At 51.6% G+C, this 26,429-nt stretch overlaps 1 protein-coding gene across 4 annotated transcripts in view; it reads right to left on the reverse strand.

Moving 5' to 3' along the window:
* Positions 1 to 23,755, reverse strand: part of LOC146808685 (E3 ubiquitin-protein ligase CBL-like) — a 417,764-nt gene extending 394,009 nt beyond the window's left edge. For 2 of the 4 annotated variants that reach the window (XM_085615487.1, XM_085615488.1), the window contains exon 1: positions 23,118 to 23,592. In XM_085615487.1, the coding sequence (XP_085471613.1) occupies positions 23,118 to 23,449 (332 nt within the window). In that variant the 5' untranslated portion in view covers positions 23,450 to 23,592. Of the gene's footprint in view, positions 1 to 23,117 lie in introns of all 4 variants that reach the window. The other 2 variants (XM_085615485.1, XM_085615486.1) reach the window with 2 other exon arrangements.
* Positions 23,756 to 26,429: the final 2,674 nt, after the last annotated feature.

A 26,429-nucleotide genomic window follows, 5' to 3' on the forward strand; every position in this document is an offset into this window, starting at 1 on the left:
TGTGAAGGCAACTCTAACTCTGATTGGGCTTACCTGGTTGCTCCAGACGTGCCCTGACTCTCCATCGCTTGGGGAGTCCCCAGGACCTTGCTGGTCTGCACAAAGCATCTTTTCTCTTCCTGCGTGGGTTGCTGTTGCCAAGGCTTGTTGGGTCTGATCCGGGCACAGACGCCGCAGTACTCGACATCCGTCGTGAGATTGCTCAAATCCAGATCCTGGCTGGCTACGCCGCCTTCTGGTCCTTGTGGCTGCAGAGTCAAGCTTCACCTCTTCGCACCTGAAGCACCCGACATCGGTGGGCATTTGTCTATCGTGCTCCTGGTCACTGGCAAGTGACCCAGACTCTGTCCACTCTGCTTTCATGTTCTTTTGATCTTCGATCCAGGCTGGAATCACACTGAACACTTTTCTTCTTCCCGGCAGCAGCACTTTGTAGCAGATCACCATTGAAATCAATGACTATTCCCAACACCAGTTGACACCTGTGCACCCGGCTTCCCTGGGGGAGGTAACTCAAGTACTCCGGTGCTCCCATGGGTGCCGGCCCTAGAACCCCCTAAGTCAAAAAGGGTTTGCTCAAAGTCCTCTCCTAAGTGTCCTTAACTTCTAAAATTCCAACCGCGACTTTCCCATAGAATAGTTCGGGGCTCGCACCTGTGTTCTCACACTGCACGCGTCCCCCGTGGGTCTCCTGTGTCACTACCTTGGGTGGTTCCTTGAGGTTCCAGGGATTCTACATGCTCTAGGCACTGTGTCTAGTCAAGTCGTGGTTCTTATATCACTTTCTTAATATATGGTTTGGTATGGTTTGGTACGCCCCTAGGGCCCATTGTATATTGTGCTATTTACTGTCGTTTTAGAACTGTATTATTGTGTATCTTGGACTCTAATCTCATAAAGAGATTAGTAGAGAGTGTTTAGTAATAAATACATATATTTTGTATATATCTTGTGTGGTTCTCCTTTCATTTAGTGATTCAGGATGTTATAATCTGGTAAACCAAGCTGCTTTACACTCCTTCAAGACTTAGCCTGAAGGCTGCTCTCCATAGCTACCACTAGGATAGCTTTCAATAAAGGTTGTCTTTAAACCTATCATCAATAAGGGTTGTTTGGACTGGTGTAAGGTGCCCACTAGAACTAGTGGACAGTATATGCCAGGCCAACTCCTCACACCGGGGTCCTGGGTCCTGTGGTTTTCACTTGTATCCCAGCGTCCTGGGTCCTGTGGTTTCCACTTGTGTCCCAGTGTCCTGGGTCCTGTGGTTTCCACTTGTGTCCTAGGGGCTTCGGTCCTTTGGTTTCCACTTGTGTCCAGTGTCCTGTGGATTCCACTTGTGTCACAGGGGCTTTGGTCCTTTGGTTTCCACTTGTGTCACAGTGTCCTGGGTCCTGTGGTTTCCACTTGTATCCCAGTGTCCTGGGTCCTGTGGTTTCCACTTGTGTCCCAGTGTCCTGGGTCCTGTGGTTTCCACGTGTGTCCTAGGGGCTTCGGTCCTTTGGTTTCCACTTGTGTCCCAGTGTCCTGTGGATTCCACTTGTGTCACAGGGGCTTCGGTTCTGTGGTTTCCACTTGTGTCCCAATGATTTCCACTTGTGTCCCGGGGTCATGGGTCCTGTGGTTTCCACTTGTGTCCCGGAGTCCTGGGACCTGTGGTTTCCACTTCTGTCCCAGTGTCCTGGGTCCTGTGGTTCCCACTTGTGTCACAGGGACTTCGGTCCTTTGGTTTCCACTTGTGTCCCAGTGTCCTGGGTCCTGTGGTTTCCACTTGTGTCACAGAGGCTTCGGTCATTTGGTTTCCACTTGTGTCCCAGTGTCCTGGGTCCTGTGGTTTCCACTTGTGACCCAGGGTCCTGGGACCTGTGGTTTCCACTTGTGTCCCGGGGTCCTGTGGTTTCCACTTGTGTCCCGGGGTCCAGGGTCCTGTGATTTCCACTTGTGTCCCAGTGTCCTGGGTCCTTTGGTTTCCACTTGTGTCCTAGGGGTAATTTAGGTCTTTTGGTTTTCACTTGTGTCCCGGGGTCCTGGGTCCTGTGGTTTCCACTTGAGTCCCAGTGTCCTGGGTTCTTTGGTTTCCACTTGTGTCCCGGTGTCCTGGGTCCTGTGGTTTCCACTTGTGTCCCGGTGTCCTTGGTCTTGTTGTTTCCACTTGTGTCCCGGGGTCGTGGGTCCTGTGGTTTCCACTATTGTCCCGGGGTACTTTGGTTTCCACTTGTGTCCCAGTGTCCTGGGTCCTGTGGTTTACACTTTTGTCCTGGGTACTGTGGTTTCCACTTGTGTCCTGGGGTCCTGTGGTTTCCACTTGTGCCCAAGGGTCCCGGGGTCCTGTGGTTTCCACTTGTGTCCCGGGGTCCTGTGGTTTCCACTTGTGTCCCGGGGTCCAGGGTCCTGTGGTTTCCACTTGTGTCCCAGTGTCCTGGGTCCTTTGGTTTCCACATGTGTCCCAGTGTCCTGGGTCCTGTGATTTCCACTTGTGTCCTAGGGGTAATTTCGGTCTTTTGGTTTCCACTTGTGTCCCGGGGTCCTGGGTCCTGTGGTTTCCACTTGTGTCCCAGTGTCCTGGGTTCTTTGGTTTCCACTTGTGTCCCGGTGTCCTGGGTCCTGTGGTTTCCACTTGTGTCCGAGTGTCCTTGGTCTTGTGGTTTCCACTTGTGTCCCGGGGTCGTGGGTCCTGTGGTTTCCACTATTGTCCCGGGGTACGTTGGTTTCCACTTGTGTCCCAGTGTCCTGGGTCCTGTGGTTTCCACTTTTGTCCCGGGGTCCTGGGTCCTGTGGTTTCCACTTGTGTCCTGGGGTCCTGTGGTTTCCACTTGTGCCCAAGGGTCCCGGGTCCTGTGGGTCCACTGGCCCCTGAGAGTCTTGGGCACTGTGGCATCCAGTGGTGTGAGATTTAGATCATGGAAACAGTCTGTTGTTTCTAAGCGCTGTAAATAACAGGTGTCACCATTTCCTGTTTTAATCATACTGCCAACCTCGGGAGGATAGAACGCTGAGTTGGCTCTGCGGGACCATGAACTTGTGAGCTGCAGGTCACAATAGATGTCAGGGGAGTGGTTACTGGGAGAGATGGTGTTGTGGGGTCCAGGGGAGGGTGTGGGAAATGTTCAAATGAGAGCTAGCGAAGGCCAGGTGACAGCGCTTCCCCCTCCAACCCTCTCAAGACACTTTCTCAAAGGGCTTTTCTGTATTTCTGGATTCCTTTCACTGCTTAATTTGTAACATAATAAGTGCCAGGGTCCTTGTCAGGAGACCACTGCAGCTTGCACCCCCTGTTGGCACTGCCAGCTCTGGCAATGACGGCACCAACACAAGTACTAACCATCACACTCCTAAAAGTGTGAGAAATAAGGCTATTCCAGGTCCCCAACGTCATAGGATGGGTTGACCTGCAAGTTTTAGTTATTTTTAATGTATATTGAACTATCAAACTACTGCTGATATGCTCCTCTCTAAAGTAGACAGACAGCGCCACCATGTGGCAGACTGTCATAGGTACAGGGGTTGACAATTAAGTGACAGTGACAGCACCGGAAACCACCGGCTCAACTTAAGCACTGCTTACTTTAGATTTGAGTGCAAGACTGCGAGATTCGGAAGGTGGAGCAAGTCAGTAGGTAGCAGTGCTTAATTTGAGCCAGTGGTTGCAGGTAGGGCTTACTGGCACTCTGTCATGGACCCCACTAGTCTTATCTGTTGCTTGCGAAGTATTCTCACAGAGATGACATGAGCTATCGCCCCCGTACCCACCTTACCCCTGTTACGGAGTATACACCAACGGGATAGAGATGGGACCGGGGAAGGAAGCCGAGGATGACGGGAATGGTGCGCGGAAGGCCAGAGGAGAACCACCCTTGGTTAGGGAATAGCCATCAACTCCTGCTGAAAGGAAGACAAGGGACACCCTATTATACCTGGCCTGGGCAAAACCCTCTCTAGGTTTACCACTTGTGGACATGCGGGTCAGATAATCACCTTGTGAAGGAGAGCCCCTTGCGTGGCGTAAGTCTAGTCGTAAGCAGCGCTCCTGCGCTGTTTCCGGGGAAACACGGCTGCTTCACAAGGTAGGTAGCACTAACTCCGCAGTGCTCCAGAGAAATGAAGTTCAGTACAATGGCAAGCGCGCCAGCATGACGAAAGCATACGCTGGCAATCGCTAAGTTACAGTCTTAGCGCTCCACGTAGAAACCAAAGAAACTGTAAGCAAACTAAAAAAGCAAGCGCTCCTGCGCGGTGTGTCAAACATCAAAACAAAGCGCTCCTGCGCGGCATGTCATAAGCAAATAAAGCGCTCCAGCGCGGTGTATCAGCAGCTACCAAAGCGCTCCAGCGCGAGCGGGTAAATACATGTTCAGAGGTCTGGTGAATCTGCAGGCAGGAACTGAAGTCTATGGGCGTCAATCCGAAGCGCTGGACCGGCGGGAACCGCTGTGGTTTATGCGGTGTCCCCCGGAAGCGCTTGAGTGACGTGCCAGCGGTTTCCGGTCAGAAAGCTAGACCGCAAACCGCCTGCCACGCGGAAGGAAGGAAAACCTGATCCCGCAAGCGCAATGAGGCAAACACTCTGCGGACTGTCGGGAGGCAGGCAAGGGACCCCGGGAACCGTATGTAAAGGTATTCTTTCAATGTTTATTCACGTCATGTTTACTCTAGTATTTCCTTTGTGTTTATTGCTGTGACATGCTGTGTATTCCACATTCTTGCAGACGCTGCTCGTGAGTGTATCTTCAAACATGTTTATGTTTGAGGGTGCATCTCTCGTGCTGCGTCTGCTCGGTAAAGATACTACAGTTGGATTAGGCATTCAGCAGTTGTACGTTGTCGAGAGCAGCAGTACTCCCGTGTTTTGCTGGGAATTGAAATAAACTTCTTTCAGGATTGAAGTCTATTTTCCGCTTCTATTTTACTGGCTAAATTGGATACGATCCATCTTTACATTTGGCGACGGGATTTCCCAGCTTTTCACCATCAGACAACTTTTAGAGGCTACGCACTCGTAGCAAAAGAGTTGATCTACCTTGTATTGCTGTCTTCATCGTTGCGCCTGGATTTGGGGAACTCACGGAGCTTTCTTCGAACGGAACACGACCAGTGGTTCAGTTTACACTGAATTTTGTGCTGTTTGGTCGACTTCTGCAACCGGATTGAATGTTCCCAAACAACGTGATGACGTCATCACGCGACACAGGGAAACAGACTTAAACATATCGACGCTGATCGTCAAAGGAGAGGCTTCGTTTCAGTGCACCTCCTACATCATCGCGTTTCACGCAGCGGTGGTGTCTATCTTTACAAATATCAATAAAAAAAAAAGAGAGGCTTCACAAATGAATGCTCACTCGTTGTAGCACATTTCTCAATCTAAACTTGCTGTCAACACCGAAATCAGCTATTTTTCCTCATACAAAGCACCTGACATGGTATGTACTTTTTGAAACTTTTAAAGTTTAATCTCAAAAAGGATTAAAAAGGAAAATAACATTCTACCAAACCTAAGGAACTTAAAGGAAGAAAATATTTATTCAACTGCTTCTCAAATATATTTAAAAAAAATATATATAAATATATATATTTAAATAAAGTAAGATATAGAGTTGATAACATTTATTTAACATGGCTAGCAACCAGCAGATTTTACATTTAAATAATTTTCTCGCCGTTAATGGCAAACCTGCTGAACCTTGGAAGACATGGTTTCGCAGCTTTGAAAGCTATTTGATTGCCATTGACGCAGAGGAATATTCGGCCAAACGGAAATTAGCAATACTCTATAGTCATTTGGCAAAAGCTGGTCGTCTGATCTTTGATAACTTACCAACCACGATACCCCCTCCTGGAAACGGTGATGGTTGGAATGTCTATACTGACGCTATTCAGAGACTCAACAAAAAATTCCTAGAACAACCAAATGTCATGCTTGAACGCTTCAACTTCATGAAACGTAAACAAAATTGTGATGAAACTGTGGAAGATTTTATTTCTGTCCTTAGAAACTTATCAGCTGATTGTAATTTTGGTGCTTCATTGGATATGTACATTAGGGATCAGTTTGTATATAGTTGCTATCACAAGAAAATTCAGGAGCGTATTTTAAGCTGTAGAGATCGTACCCTTTCAGAAGTCATTGATATGGCTAAAAGTATTGAAAGAAGCATTGTTTCATCGAAATGTATTGCAAATGAAAATGTTTCACCTGTAAATTTGGTTCAAAATGACATGCCTGTGAATGCTATTGCTGTGAAGAACAAATTCTCCAAACCCTTCCATAAGAATCCCACCACTATTTGTTACAGATGTGGCTCTAGAACACATCTTAGCAATAGTCCCACGTGTTTCGCCTTAGGAAAGAAATGCACAAATTGCAACAAAATAGGGCACTTTAGCTCGGTTTGTAGAAGCAAACGATCTATTCATGTTTGTTCTATTTCCTCACAAGAATTTCAATATCCCGAACTTAATGCCCCCTCGTTTGATGTTGCTCCCCTTGAGTCATCATTACAAAACATGAATATTAATACTATAGATTTATCTTCAAATAATATTGTAAAAAGGGACGTTTTAGCCATTGATTCTTGTGAGGATTTAACTAACCAGGAACGTGCTAAGGATCCAACACGTGTAGTTGTTATTGCTGACAAATCAATTGACATGATGGCGGACTCAGGTGCTCCTGTTACCATCATTTCTAACGTTCTATTTGAAAAATTATGGGCTGCATCTATGACTCTCGCAAAACTAGATATTGTTCCTAAAGCATATGGAGGCACAGACATAGACATGCTTGGATTTTTTATATCAAATATCTCGTGTCTTGGTAGGCAAACTATTACCAAAATATACGTTGCTGTAAATGGTAAAAACATAGTAAGCTGGCAGGACCTATCAAAAATGGGTTTGAAACTTGTTCCTGGATCAGAAAATCCGGTTCAAGTTAACGATACTGATATTTCATCTATTTCAGATGACAATGATCTAATTATTAATGACATTGTTACACAATTTCCTGAAGTTTTTAATTCCAAGATAGGAAAAATTTGAGCATTTGATTAAACTTAAACCAGGTGCCATACCTGTTACACATAAACTCAGGTCCACCCCCCTTAGTGTAAGAGATGACTTAAAAAATTTATTGGAAAAAATGGTATCAGAAGGTATTATTGAACCAACAGACTCTTCTCAGTGGGTTAGTCCCATTGTGATTGTAAGGAAGAAAGATTCCAGTATCCGTCCCCTGTGCTGACCTTCGCTCCCTCAATCAAAATATACTCATTGATTGTCATCCCCTTCCCAAAATTCAAGATCTTCTAACTGGTATTAATGGTTCAACATATTTCACCTTACTTAACCTTCGTAGCGCATACCATCAAATTCCCCTGTCTCCTCAGTCCACCACCTTGACAACTTTCATTACCCCTTTTGGAGCCTATAAATATCTAAGACTACCTTTTGGGCTAGCCTCCGCAGCCAGTGTCTTTCAGAAATGTATGGATTGTTTACTTCAAAATATCAAATGTGTTCAGGCCTACCAAGATGATGTTCTAATTTTTTCTAAAAATAAACATGAACATGTTCAAACACTCAAAGAAGTCCTTACACGCTTTAGAGATGCAGGCATCACCTTAGGTCAAGACAAATGTAAATTTTTCAAATCTGAGGTGGATTACTTAGGTCATTCTATTTCCTCAAATGGTATCAAGCCAAAATTTTCGCTTACTCAGGCCATTTCTAACATTCAAGTACCCAAAGATAAAGATGCTCTTAAATCCTTCTTGGGCATGACAGAATATTACTCAAGGTTCATTCAAGCTTATTCACAAATTGTACAACCGTTACGTAATCTTCTAAAGAAAAATGTGAAGTTTATTTGGTCTCATGAATTGGATATTTCCTTCAATCTTATCAAAAAGGTAATCTCTGATTCCCCAGTTTTGCCTTCATTCACCCCTGGGGTTAAATGCCACATTTCTGTTGACGCCAGTCAATTGGGTTTGGGAGCTGTATTATGTCAATGGTTTGGTGCAAAAGAGAACACCATAGGTTTCGCCTCTAGGTCTCTCTCTTCTGCTGAAAGAAATTACAGCACTATAGAGAGAGAGGCACTTGCCTGCTCCTGGGCCGTTGAAAAGTTTAAAAGTTTCATTTGGGGGTGCCATTTCATACTCTTAAGTGATCATAAACCCCTATTGCATCTTCTCAACGGAAATGGCACTGGTAAAGCCTCTGCTAGATTAGTACGCATCCTTTCCAGACTACATGAATATAATTTCACTATTCAACATATTTCTGGTGGCCTCAATGTCAGAGCAGATTGTCTTTCTAGACTTTCCTTAAAAGATGATCTTCCTGACACAAAATCTGATGAAGTAGAATGCGTAGTGGCGCCTATCACTGACTCTTTGGCCACTTTTCCCGTCCTGTCACAATCTGATTGGCTTCAGGCATATGATAATGATCAAATATTACAAGCAGTCAGAACCATGATTATTGCTGGCTGGCCCAGAGAACGTTCCCTTCCTGCTTCATTAAAGTCATATGCTCAAGTTTCAGATGACCTTTCTATTGTTAATGAAATTTTGATGCGTGGTGACCAATGTATTCCTCCCACTTCTATACGCATTAAATTAATTGAATCTGCTCATGATGGACATCTAGGAGTTGGAGTGACTTGTAGAAAACTTAACGAACATTTTTGGTGGCCTGCTTTGGACAGAGATGTCACTCAGTGGATTGATGCGTGTGAAACTTGTTTACTTTCTGACAAACATTGGAAGATCAACAAACTTCCTCTTCACCCTGTACCTGTACCTGAGGAGGCATGGCTTAAGATTGCTATGGACTTTGCTGGCCCGTTCAATCTTCTTCCTAACAGTGAACGTTACATCGTTTCACTCATTGACTATCACTCCAAATGGGTCGATTTTGATTTTTGTGATTCTCCTAATTCCATTGCTGTTATAAAATTCCTGAACAGAGTTTTTCAATCAGAAGGTTCTCCCAAAGAGGTCGTTACAGATAATGGTTCGCACTTTTGTTCAACAACCATACAAGATATCTTCAAAGCTCATGATGTCAAACATCTGAAAGTGGCTCTTTACTCCCCATCATCGAATGGACTCATTGAAAGGATGAACAGATTTATAAAAGAGGGTATTCAATCAGCTTTAGCTTGTAACCTTCCTGTTGAATTATTTTTAAGAAAGAAAATTTGGTCCTATTTGGTCACCCCTCACTCCACAACGGGTATTTCTCCTTTCAGACTGCTTAAAAAGAGAAATCCAAATGTCCTAACTGGATAACTGGTCTTATCAAGAAGGATGATACTTCATGTTTGGCTTGTCAGGACAAAGTTATGCTGAAGAAAAATGTATTCATCAAACAGAACGTTCAAAAGAAATATTTTAATTCGCCATGTTCTTTATTCACAAAGGATTTTCAGATTGGAGATTGGGTTTTGCTCAAGAACCCAAAAAAGGTTATGAAAGGAGACTCTAAATTTTCTTTACCTATTCAAGTTGTCAAAACCTCAAAAGGTTCACTTTTCTTGGGAAGGAAAGGGTGGTGGAGTAAAAGAGCTGTTAAAATTTCACAAGCACAGGCCAATAGAATTATTACTTGCAAGAGCTCTGCCACAGATGACTAGGACTGTTCACATTTTCCGTTAGGAGCTTCATCTGACAATGTGGTCACTCAGGATTCATCCTCTTCAATTGACACATCTACTTCTTCACAAGCGTCTCCTGCGTCTCAACCTAGTGGTCCTTCTTCAAGTACGACTTCTGACTCACATAGATCTTATCGCAATTGTTCCATTCCTGCTAGATTCAAAGATTACTATATGTCGTAAAATACCTTTTTATTTTTAGACTTTCTTTTTCATTTTTATAGGAAGGGAGATGATGTAAAGGTATTCTTTCAATGTTTATTCACGTCATGTTTACTCTAGTATTTCCTTTGTGTTTATTGCTGTGACATGCTGTGTATTCCACATTCTTGCAGACGCTGCTCGTGAGTGTATCTTCAAACATGTTTATGTTTGAGGGTGCATCTCTCGTGCTGCGTCTGCTCGGTAAAGATACTACAGTTGGATTAGGCATTCAGCAGTTGTACGTTGTCGAGAGCAGCAGTACTCCCGTGTTTTGCTGGGAATTGAAATAAACTTCTTTCAGGATTGAAGTCTATTTTCCGCTTCTATTTTACTGGATAAATTGGATACGATCCATCTTTACACCATGACACACTAATTCTCTGTGATATGCAGGCATTTTGCCTCATCGGATTATGAGCAAGAGAGGGCAAAATACAAAAGGGGAAGAAGGAGGAAGCACAAGACAGAAAAAACGGTCAGAAGAAAATAAGGCAGAGACTAAAAATGACCTGCAAAGTGAGAGAAAGAGGCAGAGAGCGCAAGGGTGAGGTAAAGAGGCAGAAAGTGTCTGGCAGTGGATGAGAGAGGCAGAGAGGGCAGGAGTGAGATGCAGAGGCAGAGAGTGCAGGAGTGAGATACAGAGGCAGAGAGTGAGAGTGAAGTACTGAGGCAGAGATTGAGCTACAGAGGCAGAGAGTGTCTGACTGTGGATGAAAGAGGCAGAGTGCAGGAGTGAGATAATGAGGCAGAGAGTGTAAGAGTGAGGTACAGAGGCAGAGAGCACAGGAGTGAGATACAGAGGCAGAGAGTGCAAGACTGAGGTACAGAGGCAGAGAGCGCAAGAGTGTGGCACAGAGGCAGAGAGTGTCTGGCAGTGGATGAGAGAGGCAGAGAGTGACTGGCGGTGGATGAAAGAGGCAGAGAGTGCAGAAGTGAGGTGCAGAGAGTGCAGGAGTGAGATAAAGCGGCAGAGTGCAGGAGTGAGATACAGAGGCAGAGAGTGAGATACAGAGGCAGAGAGTGCAGGAGTGAGATACAGAGGCAGAGAGTGCAGGAATGAGATACAGATACAGAGAGTGCAGGAGTGAGATACAAAGCAGAGAGTGCAGGAGTGAGCTACAGAGGCAGAGAGTGCAGGAGTGAGATACAGACGCAGAAAGTGCAGGAGTGAGATACAGAGGCAGAGAGTGCAGGAGTGAGATACAGACGCAGAAAGTGCAGGAGTGAGATACAGAGGCAGAGAGCACAGGAGTGAGATACAGAGGCAGAGAATGCAAGACTGAGGTACAGAGGCAGAGAGCGCAAGAGTGTGGCACAGAGGCAGAGAGTGTCTGGCAGTGGATGAGAGAGGCAGAGAGTGACTGGTGGTGGATGAAAGAGGCAGAGAGTGCAGAAGTGAGGTGCAGAGAGTGCAGGAGTGAGATAAAGAGGCAGAGTGCAGGAGTGAGGTACAGAGGTAGAGAGCACAAGAGTGAGGTACAGAGGCAGAAAGTGTCTGGCAGTGGATGAAAGAGGCAAAGAGTGCAGGAGTGAGATACAGAGGCAGAGAGCGCAAGGGTGAGGTAAAGAGGCAGAGAGTGTAAGATTGAGGTACAGAGGCAGAGAGTGTCTGGCAGTGGATGAGAGAGGCAGAGAGTGACTGGTGGTGGATGAAAGAGGCAGAGAGTGCAGAAGTGAGATAAGGAGGAGAGAGCGCAAGGGTGAGGTAAAGAGGCAGAGTGCATAAGAGTGAGATTAAGAGGCAGAGAGCGTAAGAGTGAGGTACAGAGGCAGAGAGTGCAAGGGTGAGGTAAAGAGGCAGAGAGTGATTGGCGGTGGATGAAAGAGGCAGAGTGCAGGAGTGTGATACAGAGGCAGAGAGTGAGACACAGAGGCATAGAGTGCAGGAGTGAGATACAGAGGAAGAGAGTGCAGGAGTGAGAGGCAGAGAGCGCAGGAGTGAGATACAGAGGCAGAGAGCGCAGGAGTGAGATACAAAGGCAGAGAGAGTCGGAGTGAAATACAGAGGCAGAGAGTGAGATACAGAGGCAGATAGTGAGATACAGAGGCAGAGAGTGCAGGAGTGAGATACAGAGGCAGAGAGTGCAGGAATGAGATACAGATGCAGAGAGTGCAGGAGTGAGATACAGACGCAGAGAGTACAGGAGTGAGATACAGAAGCATAGAGTGCAGGAGTGAGATACAGAGGCAGAGAGTGCCGGAGTGAGATACAGATGCAGAGAGTGCAGGAGTGAGATACAAAGCAGAGAGTGCAGGAGTGAGATACAGAGGCAGAGAGTGCAGGAGTGAGATACAGAGGCAGAGAGTGCAGGAGTGAGATACAGACGCAGAAAGTGCAGGAGTGAGATACAGAGGCAGAGAGCACAGGAGTGAGATACAGAGGCAGAGAGCGCAAGAGTGTGGTACAGAGGCAGAAAGTGTCTGGCAGTGGATGAAAGAGGCAAAGAGTGCAGGAGTGAGATACAGAGGCAGAGAGCGCAAGGGTGAGGTAAAGAGGCAGAGAGTGTAAGACTGAGGTAAAGAGGCAGAGAGTGTCTGGCAGTGGATGAGAGAGGCAGAGAGTGACTGGCGGTGGATGAAAGAGGCAGAGAGTGCAAAAGTGAGATACAGAGGCAGAGAGCGCAAGGGTGAGTGTTGGACTTGGCCCTTCTGGCAGGTTCACCCCTGAAGTTTTTGCTTTATATTGGTGACTTGGTGTGGTGATTTTTGGTTTCTGCGCACTTTCCTTGTGTCCCAGGGTAAAGTGCGTGCGCGGTCTGAGTGCATGTGGTGAGATAGGCCTGCCCTCCCATAGGAATGCATGGGGAATGTATATGTCCCTAGTAGTTCCTTATGCGTGGGGTGTGCAGGCCCGAGTTTGGTATGTGCGGACTCGTGTGATTGAATGCTGCGCGATGATGTGTGCGGCGTGCATGTACCTAGTATGGAAGTGCCACTTCTAGAAGTGGGCACTTCGGTGTGCAGTGTAAAATGTGTGCCTTGTTGCATGATTGGCTGGTTGAGGTCATGTGACGGGCTAGGGATTCCCCAGAGTCAGGATGAGTCACCCAGTGGTGAATGGGGAGATCAGCAGCTAGATGGGTGGGAGGAGTACACCTGGGTCCTGAATAGGGCCGGGTTTTCCCCACACAATGCTGGCTCCGCCCCCTGTGGTGCGACTGACGACCCTAGCCCTGCCAGTGAATAGAGTGAGGGGCTGAGCACATCAAGGGTGCTCCCCAACCAGCTGCGACTGGTTTTCCCCCTCACCCTGAACCCAGAACAAAGGGATTTGGTGTATAAAAAGGGGCTGTGTCCCCTTACAAAATGTTCTTGTTCTGACTTGAATCTGCCAGGGGCGTGCTGCTGCTGGAGCCCAGGGGAAGGCTTGCCTCCCTGGGCCCTGCCCAGCCCCTGGATGCCTGATGTATTTACTCCTTTTCCTACAGGACCTTTTGCTATACTGGCGCCTTGAAAGCGCTTTACTTATTCTGGGGAGCGCTTGATCTTCTCTATGGAGAAGGAGCGCTTCTGCTGCCTGCAGCGCTGGGCTGGATCTTCATGGAGGGAATCCTGTTGCGGGTGCCCACCCCGCTTATATCTTTGTTTGCTGGGGGTGCCACCCTGCTTGTGGCCGCTGCGACTCTGGCTACGGCGGGTGCCCACCCCGCTTGGTGTTTTACCTCCGAGGGAGCCTACCCCTCGTTTCGCCCAGTGAACCTAAAGACTGCCGGGCCGCGTCTCAGCGCGACCCGGAAGACAGGCGCCATGGCCTGTCTGGGGGTGGGGCCTCGAGCGTCACTTCCTCTGAACCAGAGTTCGGCCATTGCCCCTACGGGGCTCCCGTTGCGAAGAGGGAGCCCCGCATGCCGATAATGATGTCCGTCGGGGCTCTCATAGGGAGGAGAGAGCCCCGCGGATTCCCCACACCGAGCAGGAAGAAATGCGGCGTCCGCCGACCCGAGCGGGAGCCCACCCCGCACTAGGATGCGCTGCGGGGGGAAGCCTGGAGCCTTGCCGGCTCGAGATCCAAGGGAGACAGGCAATCGAGGCTGACGATTGCAGCGCGGGGCTCCCAGGAGTGCAGGGAAGCCACGCGCCATGAGAAGAGAGCTGCTGCTCCCGCCTGCTGGGTCCAGAGAAACCCCGGTCCCGGGAAGAGGGACCGGGTGTGAAGAAAGGAGCCCGGTAAGTGGGGGCTCCGTGTTGTTGGTGCCCCTCGAGGCACAGTGCTCTTTCCCTCATCTCTGAGCGGCCCCGTCTTGCAGCGGGCCGCTCCAGCGTGAGCCAATGTGCTCCAGCGAATATGGGGCATGTATTTGGTTACTGAGCCTGTGTGGCTCCAACGTTTAGCCCACACTATTCATTCCGTAATTACAGAGCCCCGTGTGGCCCCAATGTGTGCTGTTCTGGATTGGCGCCTATTAATGTCAGGAGCCCCGTGTGGCTCCACAGTACTGGGGGGACATGTTATTTTAGAGCCTAAGTGGCTCCAACGCTGGGCATGATGATTTCAGGAGCCAGTGTGCCCCAGGGGGACATGTTGTCTTAGAGCCTAGGTGGCTCCCACGTTGTGACATTGTGTCAAGGACCATTTGAGAGCCCATGCCTCATCTTGCCTCCCCCAGCTGCGCAGCACTTAGTGCCAGCTGCAGCGTGTAGGCCCTGTGCTTGTCCCCAGCAAGTAGTGGGCAGCTGCTACGTTTAGGTTCTGGCGCAACCTGGACTCTGATGTGATTTGGGTGCTAGGAAATGTACGGTGTAGTATGTTTTGCGCACCCTGTGTTCATGCTTTTGGGGTTAGGAAATGTACTGTGTATAGTATATTTTGCGCTCCCTGTATTTCATACCTCTAGATAGGATTTCTGCCTAGGAGGTTGTTTTACCTTGTTTAGGTTGATGGTAGGGAGAATGTACTTCCCTGTGTGATGTACGCCCCTAGTGTAGGTATACTTAGGTGGCTAGGTCTAATACGTTAGACTTGCGAGAAATTGCATAATGTGGTTTATGCCCCTGTGATGGATGCAGGATAGGTTTTATACCTGATGCTAGTGTGATGACGCTGAGGTCATTATTGCGCCAGTAGATACTGGTTATGTTCTACATGTACACTTGGTAATTTGTGTTATGTTCTAAGAGTGCTAATTCCTGACAGTGGTCCATGTGGCCCTGTCCCCTGTATATATAATCCCTTGTAAATTCTGCCCGTGCCTGTTGGCACATTGTAGAGTGTGTGTTTTTATCCAATGTGTTGTGTATAATACAAAGGCTATTTTTTATAGAATACCTTGTGTGGAGTTTCCTTTGTGGTGGGCCTTGGGTGTTGTTGCTGGGTGCGCGCGCAAACGCTTTACACATCGCCTCAGAGATAAGCCTGTCTGCTCGTGCCAAGCTACCAAGGGGGTGAGCAGGGGTTATCTTTGGCGTGTAACTTCCTTGCCCTGACTAGAGTGGTGGTTTCTGCCTGGCTTTGGCGCAAGCCCTAGCCAACCAGAAATCCCATTTCTAACAGTGAGGTAAAGAGGAAGAGTGCGTAAGAGTGAGATAAAGAGGCAGAGAGAGTAAGAGTGAGGTACAGAGGCAAAGAGCGCAAGAGTGAGGTAAAGAGTCTGAGAGTGTCTGGCAGTGGATGAGAGAGGCAGAGAGTGGCTGGCGTTGTATGAAAGAGGCAGAGAGTGCAGAAGTGAGGTACAGAGGCAGAGAGTGCAGGAATGAGATAAGGAGGCAGAGAGTGCAAGGGTGAGGTAAAGAGGCAGAGTGCATAAGAGTGAGATAAAGAGGCAGAGAGTGTAAGAGTGAGGTACAGAGGCAGAGAGCGCAAGGGTGAGGTAAAGAGACAGAGAGTGATTGGCGGTGGATGAAAGAGGCAGAGTGCAGGAGTGTGATACAGAGGCAGAGAGTGAGACACAGAGGCATAGAGTGCAGGAGTGAGATACAGAGGAAGAGAGTGCAGGAGTTAGAGGCAGAGAGCGCAGGAGTGAGATACAGAGGCAGAGAGCGCAGGAGTGAGATACAAAGGCAGAGGGAGTCGGAGTGAAATACAGAGGCAGAGAGTGAGATACAGAGGCAGAGAGTGCAGGAGTGAGATACAGAGGCAGAGAGCGCAAGGGTGAGGTAAAGAGGCAGAGAGCGTAAGAGTGAGGTAAAGAGGCAGAGAGTGTCTGGCAGTGGATGAGAGAGGCAGAGAGTGACTGGCGTTGTATGAAAGAGGTAGAGAGTGCAGAAGTGAGGTACAGAGGCAGAGAGTGCAGGAGTGAGATAAGGAGGCAGAGAGTGCAAGGGTGAGGTAAAGAGGCAGAGTGCATAAGAGTGAGATAAAGAGGCAGAGAGTGTAAGAGTGAGGTACAGAGGAAGAGAGCGCAAGGGTGAGGTAAAGAGGCAGAGAGTGATTGGCGGTGGATGAAAGAGGCAGAGTGCAGGAGTGTGATACAGAGGCAGAGAGTGAGACACAGAGGCATAGAGTGCAGGAGTGAGATACAGAGGAAGAGAGTGCAGGAGTTAGAGGCAGCGAGCGCAGGAGTGAGAAACAGAGGCAGAGAGCGCAGGAGTGAGATACAAAGGCAGAGAGAGTCAGAGTGAGATACAGAGGCAGAGAGTGAGATACAGAGGCAGAGAGTGAGATACAGAGGCAGAGAGTGCAGGAGTGAGATACAGATGCAAAAAGTGCAGGAGTGAGATACAGAGGCAGAGAGTGCAGGAGTGAGATACAGATGCAAAAAGTGCAGGAGTGAGATACAGAGGCAGAGAGTGCAGGAGTGAGATACAGATGCAGAGAGTGCAGGAGTGAGATACAGAAGCAGAGAATGCAGGAGTGAGATACAGATGCAAAGAGTGCAGGAGTGAGATACAGAGGCAGAGAGTGCAGGAGTGAGATACAGATGCAAAGAGTGCAGGAGTGAGATACAGAAGCAGAGAGTGCAGGAGTGAGATACAGAGGCAGAGAGTGCAGGAGTGAGATACAGACGCAAAAAGTGCAGGAGTGAGATACAGAGGCAGAGAGTGCAGGAGTGAGATACAGACGCAGAAAGTGCAGGAGTGAGATACAGAGGCAGAGAGCGCAGGAGTGAGATACAGAGGCAGAGAGCACAGGAGTGAGATACAGAGGCAGAGAGTGCAAGACTGAGGTACAGAGGCAGAGAGCGCAAGAGTGAGATAAAGAGGCAGAGAGCACAGGAGTGAGATACAGAGGCAGAGAGCACAGGAGTGAGGTACAGAGGCAGAGAGCGCAAGAGTGAGGTAAAGAGGCAGAGAATGTAAGAGTGAGATAAAGAGGTAGAGAGCACAAGAGTGAGGTACAGAGGCAGAAAGTGTCTGGCAGTGGATGAAAGAGGCAAAGAGTGCAGGAGTGAGATACAAAGGCAGAGAGCGCAAGGGTGAGGTAAAGAGGCAGAGAGTGTAAGACTGAGGTAAAGAGGCAGAGAGTGTAAGACTGAGGTAAAGAGGCAGAGAGTGTCTGGCAGTGGATGAGAGAGGCAGAGAGTGACTGGCGGTGGATGAAAGAGGCAGAGAGCGCAGAAGTGAGATACAGAGGCAGAGAGCGCAAGGGTGAGGTAAAGAGGCAGAGAGTTACTGGCGGTGGATGAAAGAGGCAGAGTGCAGGAATGAGATACAGAGGCAGAGAGTGTAGGAGTGAGATACAGAGGAAGAGAGTGCAGGAGTGAGAGGCAGAGAGCGCAGGAGTGAGATAAAGAGGCAGAGTGCAGGAGTGAGGTACAGAGGTAGAGAGCACAAGAGTGAGGTACAGAGGCAGAAAGTGTCTGGCAGTGGATGAAAGAGGCAAAGAGTGCAGGAGTGAGATACAGAGGCAGAGAGCGCAAGGGTGAGGTAAAGAGGCAGAGAGTGTAAGACTGAGGTAAAGAGGCAGAGAGTGTAAGACTGAGGTAAAGAGGCAGAGAGTGTCTGGCAGTGGATGAGAGAGGCAGAGAGTGACTGGCGGTGGATGAAAGAGGCAGAGAGCGCAGAAGTGAGATACAGAGGCAGAGAGCGCAAGGGTGAGGTAAAGAGGCATAGAGTGCAGGAGTGAGATACAGAGGCAGAGAGTGTAGGAGTGAGATACAGAGGAAGAGAGTGCAGGAGTGAGAGGCAGAGAGCGCAGGAGTGAGATACAGAGGCAGTGAGTGCAGGAGTGAGATACAAAGGCAGAGAGAGTAGGAGTGAGATACAGAGGCAGAGAGTGAGATACAGAGGCAGAGAGTGAGATACAGAGGCAGAGAGTGAGATACAGAGTGCAGGAGTGAGATACAGAGGAAGAGAGTGCAGGAGTGAGAGGCAGAGAGCGCAGGAGTGAGATACAGAGGCAGAGAGCGCAGGAGTGAGATACAAAGGCAGAGAGAGTAGGAGTGAGATACAGAGGCAGAGAGTGAGATACAGAGGCAGAGAGTAAGATACAGAGGCAGAGAGTGAGATACAGAGGCAGAGAGTAAGATACAGAGGCAGAGAGTGAGATACAGAGGCAGAGAGTGAGATACAGAGGCAGAGAGAGTATGAGTGAGATACAGAGGCAGAGAGTGAGATACAGAGGTATAGAGTGCAGGAGTGAGATACAGAGGCAGTGAGTGCAGGAGTGAGATACAGAGGCAGTGAGTGCAGGAGTGAGATACAGAGGCAGTGAGTGCAGGAGTGAGATACAGAGGCAGTGAGTGCAGGAGTGAGATACAGACGCAGAGAGTACAGGAGTGAGATACAGAAGCATAGAGTGCAGGAGTGAGATACAGAGGCAGAGAGTGAGATACAGAGGTATAGAGTGCAGGAGTGAGATACATAGGCAGTGAGTGCAGGAGTGAGATACAGAGGCAGTGAGTGCAGGAGTGAGATACAGAGGCAGAGAGTGCAGGAGTGAGATACAGAGGCAGTGAGTGCAGGAGTGAGATACAGAGGTATAGAGTGCAGGAGTGAGATACAGAGGCATAGAGTGAGATACAGAGGTATAGAGTGCAGGAGTGAGATACAGAGGCAGTGAGTGCAGGAGTGAGATACAGAGGCATAGAGTGCAGGAGTGAGATACAGAGGCATAGAGTGCAGGAGTGAGGTACAGAGGTAGAGAGTGCAGGAGTGAGATACAGATGCAGAGAGTGTCTGGCTGTGGATGACAGAGCCTTGAGGTGGAACCAAGAGTACGGATTCTTGGGATTCGCCAATCCCGATGCTCGTCAACGCCCCTGCACTTATTATGTCAGAAACTACCTAGAGATGGGGGCGGGCCTTGAGATGTCACTTTGCACAGGGCTGCCCTGGCAATGACCCCTGGATAAAGGGCACATTAACCACAGCAGACGCCCAACCAAGGCCACAAGGAAACGCCTTTTGGAAATGTAAAGTGAGGGGGGGGGGGGAAGAGGGGGGGTTGTGCTGTTGTTCTCCCCCCTCGACCTTTTCCAACGTTTAAAGTGTCTGTAGCAATCGACAAGGCACGCCAGAGAGACAGGGAACCTGCTGTTCGCAAATATCGACCCCCACCCCTTGATAACAGGGGTCTCACCGCGGTGCCAGGCATCTGTCGGGGGAGGTCTCCCATGAACCCGATGGTCTCTCTCACCTCTATCCGCCGGTCTCACTGGTGCGAAGATTCTTACCTCTATAAGAGGTTTCACTCATGGTTGGAGATCTAACCTGTGGGTTGAGGTCTCACCTGAGCGAGGCAGTCTCACCTGTACATGGAGGTCTCACTAAGGGTTGGAGCTCTCACCTGTTAGATAAGGTCTCACCTGAACATGCAGGTCTCACTAAGGATTGGAGCTTTCACCTGTTGGATGAGGTCTCACCTGAGCGAGACAGTCTCATCTGTACATGGAGGTCTCACTGAGGGTTGGAGCTGACACCTATGGTTTGAGGTCTCACCTGAGCGAGGCATTCTCACATGTCCGTGGAGGTCTGACTCATAGCTGGAGCTTTGAATTGTGGGTTGCGGTCTCACCTGAGCGAGACAGTCTCAACCATACATGTAGGTCTCACTCATACAGCATCTTCATACCCTCACAGGTGACCAGTAGCACTCTACAAATCTACGGATTCATTGATTGATGGTTGGCACGCTCCCTTGTGGGCTGAAATCTCACCTACATGTGACAATCTCACCTGCACGTGGTGGTCACATCTGTGGGCAGGATTCACAACTGGACATGGAGGTCTCATGGTTGCAGATCTCAGCTGTGGGTTGCGGTCTCACCTATACTTGGCTCTCTCACCTGTACCAGATGGTCACACCTCTGGGCTGCAGTCTCTCTGGTATGGAAAGGTCTCACCTCTGGGTGGTGGTCTGACCTATTGCTTGATATCTCACCGGTTGGCTTCAGTCTCTCAACAAGTTGGCTTGTGTGTCGAGGTCTGACTTTTATTTGATGTCTCACCTGTGGGTAAAAGACTCAACTCCATATGCCGGTCTAACCTCTGGGCGGAGGTCTTCCCTGTCCCTGGCAGTCTCACCTCTTGGCGGAGGTCTCCCCTGTTTCTTACGGTCTCACCTCAGGGCGGAGGTCTCCCCTTTTCCTGCGGTCTCACCTCTGGGCAGAGGTCTCCCCTGTCCCAGGTGGTCTCACCTCTGGGTGGAGGAATACCCTGGCAATCTCACCTCTGGGCGGAGGTCTCCCCTGGCGAGTTCACCTGACCCTGGAGGTCTCCCTTGCCCCTGGCGGTTTCACCTGCCCCTGGTGGTCTCACCGCTGGGAGGAGGTCTCCCCTGCCCGCTGGCGGTCCCATCAGCAGGTGAAGGTGTCCCGTCTCTAGTGGTCTCACCGCTGGGTGGAGGTCTCCCCTGCCCCTGGTGGTAACCCCTGCCCCTGACGGTCTCACCTCTGGGAGGAGGTCTCCCCTGCCCCTGCCCCTGGCAGTCACCCCTGCCCCTGGTGGTCTCACCTCTGGGCGGAGGTCTCCCCTGTCCCTGGTGTTCTCCCCTCTGGGTGGAGGTCTCCCCTGCCCCTGGCAGTCTCGAATGCCCCTGGCAGTCTCACCTCTGGGCGGAGGTCTCCCCTGCCCCTGGCGGTCTAACCTGCCCCTAGCGGTCCCCACTGCCCCTGGCGGTCTCACCTCTCGGAGGAGGTCTCCCCTGCCCCTGGCGGTCTCCCCTCTGGGAAGAGGTCTCCCCTGCCCCTGGCGGTCTCCCCTGCCCCAGGCGGTCTCCCCTCTGGGCCGAGGTCTCCCCTGCCCCTAGCAGCCTTCCCTGCCCCTGGCAGTCTCATCAGCAGGTGAAGTTCTACCCTGCCCCTGGCAGTTTCACCTCTGGGCGGAGGTCTCCCCTGCCCCTGGCGGTCTCACCTGCACCTGGCGGTCTCCCCTGTTCCTGGCAGTCTCACCTCTGGGAGGAGGCCTCCCCTGCCCCAGGCCGTCTCCTCTGCCCCTGGCTGTCTCACCTCTGGGCGGAGGTCTCTCCTGCCCCTGGCGGTCTCTCCTGCCACTGGCGATCTCACCTCTGGGAGGAGGTCTCCCCTGCCTCTGGCGGTCTCCCCTGCCCCTGGCGGTCTCACCTCTGGGAGGAGGTCTCCCCTGCCCCTGGCGGTCTCACCTCAGGGCGGAGGAGAGTCTCCCCTGCCCCTAGCGGTCTCCCCTGCCCCTGGTGGGCTCACCTCTAGGCGGAGGTCTCCCCTGTCCCTGGCGGTCTCCCCTCTGGCCGGAGTCTCCCCTGCCGTTGGCAGTCCTGACTGCCCATGGCGGTCTCACCTCTGGGCGGAGGTCTTCCCTGCCCCTGGCGGTCTCACCTGCCCCTAGTGGTACCACTGCCCCTCGCAGTCTCACCTCTGGGAGGAGGCCTCCCCTGCACCTGCGGTCTCCCCTGCCCCTGGCGGTCTTACCTGCCCCTGCAGTCTCCCCTGCGGTCTCCCTTGGTGGTCTCCCCTGCCCCTGGCGGTCTCACCTCTGGGCGGAGGTCTCCCCTGTCCCTGGTGGTCTCCCCTCTGGGTGGAGGTCTCCCCTGCCCCTGGCAGTCTCGAATGCCCCTGGCAGTCTCACCTCTGGGCGGAGGTCTCCCCTGCCCCTGGCGGTCTAACCTGCCCCTAGCGGTCCCCAGTGCCCCTGGCGGTCTCACCTCTCGGAGGAGGTCTCCCCTGCCCCTGGCGGTCTCCCCTCTGGGAAGAGGTCTCCCCTGCCCCTGGCGGTCTCCCCTGCCCCAGGCGGTCTCCCCTCTGGGCCGAGGTCTCCCCTGCCCCTAGCAGCCTTCCCTGCCCCTGGCAGTCTCATCAGCAGGTGAAGTTCTACCCTGCCCCTGGCAGTTTCACCTCTGGGCGGAGGTCTCCCCTGCCCCTGGCGGTCTCACCTGCACCTGGCGGTCTCCCCTGTTCCTGGCAGTCTCACCTCTGGGAGGAGGCCTCCCCTGTCCCAGGCCGTCTCCTCTGCCCCTGGCTGTCTCACCTCTGGGCGGAGGTCTCTCCTGCCCCTGGCGGTCTCTCCTGCCACTGGCGATCTCACCTCTGGGAGGAGGTCTCCCCTGCCTCTGGCGGTCTCCCCTGCCCCTGGCGGTCTCACCTCTGGGAGGAGGTCTCCCCTGCCCCTGGCGGTCTCACCTCAGGGCGGAGGAGAGTCTCCCCTGCCCCTAGCGGTCTCCCCTGCCCCTGGTGGGCTCACCTCTAGGCGGAGGTCTCCCCTGTCCCTGGCGGTCTCCCCTCTGGCCGGAGGTCTCCCCTGCCGTTGGCAGTCCTGACTGCCCATGGCGGTCTCACCTCTGGGCGGAGGTCTTCCCTGCCCCTGGCGGTCTCACCTGCCCCTAGTGGTACCACTGCCCCTCGTAGTCTCACCTCTGGGAGGAGGCCTCCCCTGCACCTGCGGTCTCCCCTGCCCCTGGCGGTCTTACCTGCCCCTGCAGTCTCCCCTGCGGTCTCCCTTGGCGGTCTCCCCTGCCCCTGGCGGTCTCACCTCTGGGGCGGAGGTCTTCCCTGCCCCTGGCGGTCTCACCTGCCCCTGGTGGTCCCCACTGCCCCCGACGGTCTCACCTCTGGGAGGAGGCCTCCCCTGTCCCTGCGGTCTCCCCTGCCCCTGGCGGTCTTCCCTGCCCCTGCGGTCTCCCATGCCCCTGTGGTCTCCCATGCCCCTGGCAGTCTCCACTGCACCTGGCGGTCTCCCCTGCCCCTGGCAGTCTCCCCTCTGGGAGGAGGTCTCCCCTTTCCCTGGCGGTCTCCACTGCACCTGGTGGTCTCCCCTTCCCCTGGTGGTCTCCCCTCTGGGAGGATGTCTCCCCTTCCCCTGGCGGTCTCCCCTGCCCCTGGCGGTCTTCCCTGCCCCTAGCCGTCTCCCCTCTGGGAGGAGGTCTCCCCTTCCCCTGGCGGTCTCCCCTGCCCCTGGCGGTCTTACCTCTGGGAGGAGGTCTCCTGGTAGATGCTGTCCTCCTTGAAGAGCAGGGTGGCCTGCTTGGTCTTGCTCAGCAGGTTGTTCAGGAAGACCCGGAAGTAGACTTCTTTCAGGAGTCCGCTGGAGACAGGCTGCTCCAGCCTGCGCAGCGCCTTGAAGGTCTCCGGCAGGATCTCCAGGAGGTAGGGGGGACTGTTCTTCAGCTGCAGCCGGGGGCTCTGGCACAGCTTGGTCAGCTTCTCTACCTCTCGTAGCGCCTTCTGTAGCGCCTTAGGGTCCAACTCCAAGCTGCAAGGGTCGCCCCCTTTGGGGGCCAGGGAGTGCCATGAGGCCATGGCAGCGCTGGGAGCCCCGCCGGGCAGACACTTCCTGCTGACAGAGGGCGAGAGGGGCAGGTGGGTGAGGCCAGCAGAGAGGGAGGTGTGAGAGTGGGAGGGGAGAAAGAGAGAGAGAGGAGGGAGGAGGGAGAGAGAAGGTGGAGAGACAGGGCGGGAGGAGAGGGGAGGGAGGGGCAGGTGAGGGAGGGAGGGAGGGAGGAGAACCAGGGAGGGAGGAGAACCAGGGAGGGAGGAGGGGGAGAGGGTGGGAGGAGAGAGAGGGAGGAGAGAGAGAGGGAGGGAGGAGAGAGAGAGGGAGGGAGGAGAGACAGGGAGGGAGGTGAGGGAGGGAGGGGGGAGAGAGGTAGGAGAGAGAGAGTGGGTGGAGAGGGAGGGAGGGAGGGAGGAGAGAGAGGGTGGGAGGAAAGAGAGAGGGAGGAGAGGGAGGGACAAGAGAGGGAGGGGAGAGGAGGAGAAGGAGGGAGGAGAGAGAGGGAGGTAGGAGTGAGAGCAAGGGAGGAGAGAGAGGGAGAGGAGGAGGAGAGACAGGGTGGAGTGAGGGAAGAAGGGGAGACAGGGAGGGAGGCGAAACAGGGAGGGAGGGAGGCGAGAGGGAGGAGAGACAGGGAGGCGAGAGGGAGGAAGGGGAGAGAGGGAGGGAGGAGAGACAGGGAGGGAGAGAGGTGAGATAGGGAAGAGGGAAAGGGAGAGAGTGAGGAGGGACACAGAGGAAGTATAGAGAGGGAGTGGAAAGGGAGGGAAGAGAGGGAAGAGAGGGAAGAGAGAGTTAAGGATGAGAGACAGGGAGGGCGGTGAGGGTGCAAAGAAGGGAAGAGAGGGAGGGAGGAAAGGGAGGGCAGAGAGGAGGAAGAGAGACAGGGAGGTGGGAGAGAAAGGGAGGGAGGGAGGAAGGAGAGAGAGGGGGGAGAGGGAGGGAGGGAGGAGAGACAGGGAGGGAGGTGAGGGAGGAAGTGGGGAGAGAGAGATGAGGAGAGGGTGGGCGGGGCGGGAGGGCGGAAAGGGAGGGAGGAAAGGGAGGGAGGGAGGAGAGAAGGAGGGAAAAGAGGGACGGAGGGAGGGAGGAGAGAGAAGGTGGGCGGAGAGAGAAGGAGGAGGAGAAAGAGGTGAGAGAAGAAGAGAGGAGAGACAGGGGGGAGAGACAGGGAGCGAGGGAGAGCAGGAGGAGGGACAGAAAGGAAAGAGAGAGAGGGGGAAGAGAGAGAGAGAGAGAGAGGAGAGAGGGAGGGAGTGGAGAGAGGGAGGGAGTGGAGAGAGGGAGGGAGGGAGAGGGAGGGAGGGAGGAGAGGGAGGGAGGGAGGAGAGGGAGGAGAGATGGGGAGGGAGGAAAGACAAGGAGTGAGGAGAGAGAGGGAGGGAGGGAGGAGAGACAGGGAGGGAGGAGATAGAGGGAAGGGGAGAGAGGGAGGGAGGAGAGAGGGTGTGAGGAGAGACAGGAAGGGGAGAGAGAGAGGGAGGGAGGGGAGAGAGGGAGGGATGAGGGACAGGGGGAAGGAAGAGAGACAGGGAGTGAGGAGGAGAGAGGGAGGGAGGAGAGACAGGGACGGAAGACAGGGAGAGAGGAGTGAGAGAGTGAGGGAGGAGAGACAGGGAGGGGGAGAGAGAAAGGGAGGAGAGAGGGAGGGAGGGGAAAGAGGGAGGGATGAGAGACAGGGGGAAGGAGGCTAGACAGGAAGGAGAGGGAGGGAGGAGAGAGAGGGTGGGAGGAGATAGAGGGAGGTAGGAAAGACAGAGAGAGGAGAGACAGGTTGTGGGGAAGGAGAGACAGGAAGGGAGGAAGGTAGGAGAGAGGGAAGAGAGACAGAGAGGAAGGAGAGAGCGGGAGGGGGTGGCTGTTGATGTATGTTCGGGGGGGGGGGGGGCTGGCATCTTCGCTCTCCTGGTCGCCCTGCTCTGCCATGGGCTGAGTGGGGTGAAAAAAAAAAAAACGGAAAAGGAAGGAAGGAAGCAATAAGGAAGTACAGTTAAAAGTGAAGAAAAATACAAAAAGTAACAAAAAATGAAGAAAAGATACACAGTCACAAGAACACACAGTAATACAATAAATAAAAATGTGGGGTAGCTAAGTTAGATGGAGGGAGAATTGAAAGGATTGAGTAGGATTACAAAAACAGGCCCTCCACCATGAACTGATCAAAAAAAATTGCCTTGCCTATGCGCACCATGTGGTGCAGTTTGCTCGCAATTTCCGGCGTAAACAGAACTCCGTGCAGCGCTACGTAGTTTTTTGACAACTTTGTGGAGGTCCAAACAGCTTGACTTTGCGATCTCCGCTCAGGCCTAGTTTTCTGACCCTTTCCAACATTTTTGGCTCTGGGTGGTCAGATCAGTGTTAGGTCAGTTGTGTAGTGGTCCCATGAGTTCAGGGATGGTTAGGATTGTGGCTTTAGCCGGGGTTCTATGGGAATCACTAGTTTTTCCATAAATCGCCTCGCCCGGTGCATGCATAAGAATACAGCTGCTGTGCGGCCCCTTCTTGAGACTATTTTCCTGCGGTGGGCTACCTGTTTTGATATTACCTACAGTTGCACTTGCCGTGAGTTGTGTGATGGAGCGGGTAGTACAACATTTTGTATATCCCCCCCCTATTCTGCATGAGATCACTAATTGAATAATCGATTAACTATAACATTTTATTAAATGAGATTTGCATGTTTTATTAATCAACATTATTATATACAAAATATACGTGGGATTTGCATTTTGCATGACTAAATTACTTTTATGACTAAAATCCGTACGCATACTAACAGTAGTATATGTATTAAATAGAATACTGCATGGTATTTGTTGCTTTTGTGATGTCTCTGTAATGTTGCCCGAGAAGATAACGTAAAGGGTGAATATAAACGCTTTAAACGTCGCTATAGGCTAGATAAATACAAGCACATAGAGGGATTAGTAAGGGGTTAACATTAGATTTATTATTTCTATGCATTAATTACTCTTTTGTGTTTGTTTCGCTTAAGTTGGCGTTTGG

Source organism: Triturus cristatus, chromosome 7 (genome assembly GCF_964204655.1).
Source record: "Triturus cristatus chromosome 7, aTriCri1.1, whole genome shotgun sequence".
NCBI lineage: Eukaryota > Metazoa > Chordata > Amphibia > Caudata > Salamandridae > Triturus > Triturus cristatus.